At 42.2% G+C, this 8,281-nt stretch overlaps 1 protein-coding gene across 1 annotated transcript; it reads right to left on the reverse strand.

Annotated features, from left to right (window-relative positions):
* Positions 1–2,934: 2,934 nt before the first annotated feature.
* Positions 2,935–6,098, reverse strand: LOC119337932 (polygalacturonase 1 beta-like protein 3). Its single transcript, XM_037610202.1, has 4 exons — positions 5,976–6,098; positions 5,678–5,831; positions 3,918–5,054; positions 2,935–3,828 (listed from the first exon to the last, which is right to left on the reverse strand). Exons 1-4 carry the CDS (start codon positions 6,009–6,011, stop codon positions 3,068–3,070), a joined length of 2,088 nt encoding a protein of 695 aa, XP_037466099.1. The 5' UTR covers positions 6,012–6,098; the 3' UTR covers positions 2,935–3,067.
* Positions 6,099–8,281: the final 2,183 nt, after the last annotated feature.

Here is an 8,281-nt window from a genome sequence, read left to right on the forward strand (position 1 = left end):
AACAGCTGCGTCGAGGAGGAATTATCTTTGTCATGCTAACTAACTCTCTTGCTGCAGGGATTCGAGGTGGCAGCGAGAGTAGCTAGGTTGCAACGGCAGCTGCTTGACTTACTTGTGCAGCTCGTCGTCATGTCCTCCTTATCGGTATACCGTGGGCGCAGTTGTGCGCGCGGTGGCCAGACCTCCGCATTGAACTACAGTATCTTAACCGGCCGGTTAGCTAGGAGTCTATCTCCGGTTGCTATCAGATTCTATTCGACCTCTAACTCTAAACGTGCCACCACTACCAGAACCGTGACTAAGCCTTGTGCACAAAATTTAATTACACATTTTTACATAGTAGTGCCTCCTCACTTTTGCCCAATATATATTTCCAGCAGTTTAAAGATTGTTATACAAAGCAGCGACGTATGTGGAGTTAGCAACCTCGTGCCATCTCTTTTCCCTTGTATAAAGAGATGATCAAAGTTTCAGACTAGACTAGATCCATGAGATCTTTGCATCTTTGCTAGTGCACTTTCCAAAAGGAAAAAAAAAACCTAAGCAAGTGCACCTCAAAGCCGAGGCTTCACACTAGACTAGATAAAAAGCATGAGCGACGTGGACACCGACACCGATAACGCGATGAACGCCAAGTGATGCCAATCAGACCGGAAGACCAAGACCGTTAAGTCGTCAACCCCAGGGAGATCAACAGCCAGGACAATTTAACCTACAACGGGCTAATACCATCTCTTTGCACCCAATCGTTCGCATGACATGGCGCCAGCGGACGTGCTGTCTGCATCAGATGTACGACGCCCGTCGATGGCAGAGCCGGGTTGTTCGCCTTTTGGTGACAGAACGCCGATGGCTATAGCGAAGCATCGACCATAGCTGCAGTAGAGGACACTACTGTTAAGTGACGTCGGAAAGGGACGGACCAACAAAATATTTTGTCAGCCAGTAAAAAGATATTCAGTATTTTTCAGATGGAGAATAAGCGATGGGTTGTGCCCATAAGCATATGCTCTATTGTTCTGTTCTTCCTGTTTATTATAGCGGGCTGGCGCGGCGTGGCGCCACGCTCCCTATAGCGAGATGTATGCTGCCTTGGTCTGAAATGTTTTCATGCCCGTTACAGCACTGGGCCGGCCCCTTTTCGTGCATTCGCTTGCTCCCTGGATGTGTTTGCTTCGCTCTCTTTGTTTTTTTTTCTTCTATTTTATTTGTTTCTTTCTCGTTCATTCTTAGGATTTCCTTTTTACTATTTTTAAAATATTGTTTATGTCTAAATTTTTCATATACATCAAGACTATTTTTATACATTGTTTAACTTTTTAGATGCATGGTTAACATTTGTGAATACAATGACTAATATGGTCGTGGCCGGGTGCCTCCGATTCCGTGGCGTCGGCCGCATTGCATGTGTGGCCATCCGTGCTTGGTGCCTTGCAAGGCGGGCGGGCCTTGGTTACGCAGCGTGTTTGCCATACACCATGCCGGCGTTTACCTCCAGACCCTGATCCCGCGGGGATGGCATACCACCAAATGGGTTGCGCCGTCATCCCAGTGTTTGGGCGCCCGACGTCTGCACCGCGTCCGGCAAGTCAGGGTACATCGCCTCCCATGACGAGCCCCAACGAATACAATCACCATTTGCGCAAACACAATGGATTCCCGTCAGAATGGATGCGTCCGCGGTCGGGCTTATTCCTCCCAGGAGCTGCGGAGAGCCGCACGGACTGCCCTCCTCTCCTTGGGATAGCACATATATGGGCTATCGGTCAGGCTGGGCGTTTGGGCTATGATTCGAGCATTCGGTTGAGGGGGAATTTTCCAGATAGTGACCGGGCAGGCCGCCCGGGCATTGGGGCCGATATTGGGCATCCAGTTGTAGATGCTCTTGCTGAATCTTTCTCCCTACTCATTTTCAGTCTGAATGTTTCCGCCTGAACAATTTACTGTATGTTTTTATTCTGATCCCCAACTTTATTTTTCATAAATCCCTGCTCTATAGGCTTAGCACTGCCATGTTTAGGTTTTGCATGTTCTTGATCCAAATTTTTAGATGAGCACGAATTTGAAGATGTTTCTAGAGGAGTTTAGTCATATGGTTCACGTAGGTTCACTTGTGTATCAATCTATCGGACTGGAAAAATAAAAAATAAAATAGATGTTTCCGAGGAGGTCCACTCACATAACTCACGGTGAAGCCTCTCGTTCGTCCAATGAAGTTGCACATATGCAACAAGTTCATTTTCAGGGGACGAACTCCCTCGACCGCGCTGAAGAGAAGAACTATTCGACTCCTTAGCATGAAACCAACCAAGTGTGTGTGTGTGTGTGTGTGTGTGTGTGTGTGTGTGTGTGTGTGTGTGTGTGTGTGTGTGTGTGTGTGGAGGTGTGTCCCTGATTCATGTCGTGGGATTCAGTCGGTGTTTGCCTTTGGTGGAACTGCTGGGATCCGGTTTACATCTATGTTCATGTGTCAACAGGTTAGATCGTCTACCCTTCTCTTCATCGACTACGGCTGCTATTCTGGTGCACATGTCCTTTGGGGCCTTTGCACGATGATTTTTCGACAGTCTATTACAACAAGATTTGTCTGGCTTTGGGGTGGACGATGGCGACGCACCTTCAGCTCGTTCCATTGCTTGTAATCATCGCTAGGCGGTCTACATACCTGCATTTAACACTTTACTTCTGTTGTTCTTTGTACATAACCACCCGTCAATGACACATAGATGGCCTACCGATTATGGACGTAGGTTGTTGGGTGAGTGGATAATTTTCAACATGGCCTACGGTGTAATAGTGCAAGTGTAGGTCGTCCACGTGTAAAAGTATAGGTTCACCAGGTTGCAACGTTTTTTCCTCAAACGCTATACTTAGTGGCCTTCTTTGGTACAACCAGAATTTTATCAGACATAAGAATTTGACTAAGATCACACGGATGGCAACACCCAATTATTTCATACCACATATCTCGATACACGTCGATCAGCTTACATCGTATTCATGCCATAGGCCACATAGCTAACATAAAACAGATACTTAGGGTGTGGCCGGACGTGAGCATTTCCTTCTACAGTGTGTCGGCATGCTCATCGACTGTCACCCAGATAATGCTCAGCTTAGTGAGAAAGTGGCACACGGCCACATCACCTGGTCTAACGTTGTGCAGCTCGAAGAACGGGTTCTTCGGGCTCCACAATGACGTGTCAAGGTGGCACACGGCCATGACCTCCATGGTCGCCGGCGAGGCACCCTCCTCCACGCTCGCCAGCGTCACCATGTACGCAGCCGTAGGGCTGGACGTGTGGCAGTAGTACACCGCGTACGGGAAGGTCAGGTCATGGCAGGTTACGACCTCAGATGATGACCCGGAGAGCTTCCGTGCAGCCGTCACCTTGTACCTCCCCCTAAGCGCAGGTTTTCCCGGGTCATCCATGGGCAGATCCACGGCGGAGAACGCGCGGACATTGCTCCTCCCAAGGAGGGACGCCGGAAGCTCAGCGAGGGACTCGAGGGAGGTGGCGCAGCCTGCTTTCTGGCCGGGCAGCGTGCGTGGGTGCTCGCAGGTCTCCATCGTCCACCGTATCTCTCTGGTCATCGTGAGGGACGCCGGCGCGAACATCGTGATGATGTCTGAGAGGTGCTCGGTGGAGAATGGGATGGAGTCAGCGATGTCGCGGGGAAGAAGAGCTGGCATGGAGGTGGTTGGCGGGATTGTCGGTGTGACCAAGGACCCTGGCCTCAACATGTCGTGGAAGAAAAAGACATCTGCCTCTTTCTTGTTCTTGTAGCTATGAGCGTGAACATGGTGGTGGCTCCCCTCTCCTTTTACTGCAACAGGTACAATGGCAAAAAATCAATTGAGGGGTTGTATATAATAAAATAATTAATTCTATTTCCTGGTAGAAAATGAACTTCACCTTGGTTCAGAATGTGGGATTGTTCATCTTTCTCTTCGACTGACCCATATGACATAGTAGCTTCCTTCGAATTTTCTTCCTGTGTTGTGGAGCCTCCCTTCAGAATCTCCTGGCCATTTACACCATAAGACACCGAGATTTCTTTTAAATCCCTTTCACCTTTTAACCCATACGATCCTGATGCTTCCTTGCCAATTTTTTGGTCCTTTGATCCATATGATACGGATATTTCCTTTAGATTTTCATGGCCGTCTGCGGCATAAGACACTGAGATTTCTTTTAACTCCTTTTCACCTTCTAACCCATATGATCCTGAGGGTTCCTTCAGAGTTTCTTGATCTTTTGATCCGTATGTCACAGATATCTCCTTCAGATTTTCATGGTCATCAACACCATAAGACACTGAGATATCTTTTAAATCCATTTCACCTTTTAACCCAGATATTCCTGATGCTTCCTTTGAAATCTCTTGGCCTTTTGATCCATATGACACAGATATTTCCTTGTATGCTGCAAGGTTCTTCTTTAAATTTAGTGGAACTTTCTTTAAACTCTTTGAACCTTCTAACCCATATGACACTGAGATATCCTTTACATTTTCTTCATATGCAGATTCTTCCTTTGGAGTATCATTGCTGTTTATACCATAAGACAGTGATATTTCTTTTAAATTATGTTCACCTTCTAACCCGTATGACCCTGAAACTTCTTTGTGGGCTTCTCCACCTTTTGATCCATAGGACACAGATATTTCCTTAAGGTTTTCATCTTTCAAAGGTGTATATGCTGCAAGGATCTTCTTCAAATTTAGTGAAACTTTCTTAAAATTGTTGTCACCTTCTGACCCATATGACACTGATATTTCCTTTAGATTTTCTTCATTTTTTGTTCTATGCGCAGCAATTTTTTCTTCTACATAATTTTTAGCTTGTAACCCATGTGACAATGGTTGTGTCTTCAGATCCTTACCAATATTTGGCTCATGTGCTATCATGGCCTTCTTTATACCTTGTTCGCCATGAGACCCATGGGCCTCCTTTAAATGATCTTCAACTTGTGATATGATATGAACATGGTTGTCCATGTGACCAGCTTCTGACTTGACTCTCTCATAGTTTGGTTCAATTTTTGACAGCCCTGTAGTAAACTTGAGGTTACTGGGACTAATTATAACGTCATCTAAGGGAACACACACTGAATGCACATAAGTAGTATGCATATCTACAGACAAAAGTCATAACAACAACGAAAACAACTAAACTCGTGTATATATATAGTATGTAGTATGCATATATATACAGACGTGATCATATATATATATCGATGTAAATAAATGGAAGGATACATTTAGACAGAATCTTTACCTATCAAATATTCCCTTTTACTGCATCTAGACACGTTAATTCCTCAACGTTTTATTTTTCAACTATTGTTTTGGTTCAGTTTACAGTACACACTGAGCTCCAATCCATTCGCACTTATACCGTTAATTATCAAAAACATTGAAATAAGGTCACCAACACGAAAGTTGGTTTGTATTATAGTATACTGTTTTCAGTGAGATGATGTGCATGCCTGCCATGCCCACTGTTTTTGTTTTTGCAGGGACAATTCATGCCTTTTTTTCTATTACTGTTTGGTACCCGGTGATTTGAACTTGTTCCAAGATTAATAAAGTGGCTGTATGCAGCTTGTAATGCAGAGCTGGGGGTACTCCCCTTTTTGAAAAACACATAGCAGTTGCGTGGAAAGAGACTGACCTTTTTGTTGCGCTAATAGGTCGCTGATAGCTGGTGGAATCGGAATTCCTGGAAGCGCCGCCTCCCAGTACGCCATCAGCGTCTCCATGTTTGTCAGCGTCATCTTGGCCGCATCGGCAAAACTCACATGCTGGCTACCTTGTCCTCCAAGAATCTGTGTGCAACATAACAAATAACAGTAAGATCGTTACGACGTACAAGTTCGCACTTACTACATATGTATGGCAATTTGTTTGTATATGTGATACATACATAGAAATGAATATCTGATAAGAGTATGGCGTATGTATGCACTCACCAGAATAAATGAGACGAGTGGCAGAAACAAATCCATATTCGTGGGTTGCTAAGTGTGGCAGTGTGAGTAAGAATGGTGACTCAAATCAGATCATCAGGTGGCCTATTTATAGTCCAGATGCGGTTGCTAGTTGCACATATTATTTCTTTGCAAGTACATCACGTGAGCTATTTGTAGTATTGATGCGGTAGCTAGTTGTACAAATTATTTATCAACAAGTACCTGCACTTGCTAAATCCAAAATTCATGACAGGCACAAGCTGGCCTACAGATATGACTCACATGCCAGCATATCAATGTGACCAGTGACCACCCAACCACTCATATAAGCTCTTACAGTTAAAAACTACACCACGCGCTTGTCGTGCTCCTTTTTTTATTACATGTTGCACTCAACTGTTCGTAATGTATATTGGATGTTTACATAATAATTGTCTGTTAAATATTTATCCTAATAAAAAACTGGCATTTTCGAACAGAGGGAGTACTATGGTTAAGTGAACTAGTCGTCAACCCGTGCTACTGCACGGGCTAGTACTTATTCAAAAATTATATTTACTTTAAATACTATACAAATCAGAAGTACAGAATATTTGTAATTGTGTTTACTACTGATTTTCATAACGTATATAATATTATATTTCCATACACCCTACACTTAAAACATTGTGGATAATCATATATCTTTGAATTTTCTGTATCGGTCTTTGTGCCACAACAAAATATGTTCACACAATTATTCATATTTAAGGTCTCCTAAATTTAACAATTTTAAATGCATATGAAGATGTCATATCTTTTTAACACTAATGTACATATATCATCCATGATTTCGCTCTTTACCACTTACTATTTGTCGGTTACCCATGTTTCCGCATGCATACGTGTTGTTAAAATATTTTTCAAAATATGTGTGGCGAATAGCCATTCTCTCTCGGTAGTTAGTTACACCATACGTGCTCTCGATGTGTCTGTGTGTGTTAGACACGTGCATGCACAAACACACACATAGCCCTATCTAACACTTCATTGCACCCACCAGTCAAGTGCTCATTATTTCAACATGTTGATGAGATGCACACCTCGCTATGGTCAGTGGCTCAGTTCAAGAATATTCTTGTACTTTTAAATGTTTGGAAGATTTCTGAACTTCTTGAAGTTTGCTTTTAAATTCATGGAAGCCTTATATGTCTTCTTATTAATCTAATATATTTCTGGTTTTCTGACCAGATCAATTTTTACTTGGGTTGTAACGTCCGGGAATCCATCCTTGTATTTTTTAAATTTTCAACACTAAAAGTTTGAAGTCTGCTTGAATATTTCTAAATTGGCATATGTCTAGTGGCTTGCACTTTTGTTTTGTCTAAGAACACCCCTAATTATTGGATGTCCGCCGTAAAGATATTTTACATTTTTGAAAATTTATCCTTGTGACATCCCAATCATGATTTTCCATAGGCCCTGGCCTCTAGCTTTTATCCTTCTCCATTGTTCCTGCGAGAAGCCTGTATCCTATTCAACGATATATATAGCTTTATCCGCTCACGTATGTGCAATCAATTTATCTAGAGCACATTTGTCTTTGTGACAACTACTAAATTGTGTTTTATCAAGTATAAGTATTCTCATATTATTCGCTTATTCCTCGAATATTTTATAAATATAAAACTTACGCCCTGTGTCCGAATATCTGAAATCAGTTGGTTTCTGATGCACTCGACTATTTAGGAATGTTGGCTTCTTCAAATATCACTTAGGATTTGTTTAGTAAATATATTTGTGATATACAGTAGATTAGAACTTTTTCAATACTAATTTCTTCATATGTTCATAAAAAACTATGTGCAAATGTAGGTACATATTCTTAAGTGTGATTTATGGGCTTGATTAGTATATTATATGTAACTTATACCTTGTGTGTCTGAACTTATGAAATCCGTCAGTTTCTCATGCACTCGCGTGGTTTAAATATTTTGGATTTATTTGATGATTTCTGTTGCACTCACGCGGTCTAGCAATTTTGGATTTTTTGAATATAATCTAGTATTTGTTTATATATTTCTATACTGATATATTTGTATCTTAAGAAAACGATATGTGCATTTTAGGTACAAAATTCAAAATATATACTTACGTGTGATTTCTGAATGAGAAAAATTAGTTAACATACCTAGATTTAGTGATATCCGCACAATACACTTATAGTGTACGCTGATTTAGAGTAAACAGAACCTCGTCCATCCTTGGTGTACGTATATTCTTCTTTGTAGTGGAATGGTGTACATATATTGCTAGCTGCGTCCATG

This window comes from Triticum dicoccoides, chromosome 7B, assembly GCF_002162155.2.
Source record: "Triticum dicoccoides isolate Atlit2015 ecotype Zavitan chromosome 7B, WEW_v2.0, whole genome shotgun sequence".
NCBI classification, from domain to species: Eukaryota; Viridiplantae; Streptophyta; class Magnoliopsida; order Poales; family Poaceae; genus Triticum; species Triticum dicoccoides.

Coding starts and splice junctions, on each gene's coding strand:
- LOC119337932 (XM_037610202.1), bottom strand. CDS start 6,011: ATGGATTTGTTTCTGCCACTCGTCTCATTTATTCTG. Junction 5,832..5,975: donor CACTCGTCTCATTTATTCTG/GTGAGTGCATAC, acceptor TGTTGCACACAG/ATTCTTGGAGGACAAGGTAG. Junction 3,829..3,917: donor ATCCCACATTCTGAACCAAG/GTGAAGTTCATT, acceptor TACCTGTTGCAG/TAAAAGGAGAGGGGAGCCAC.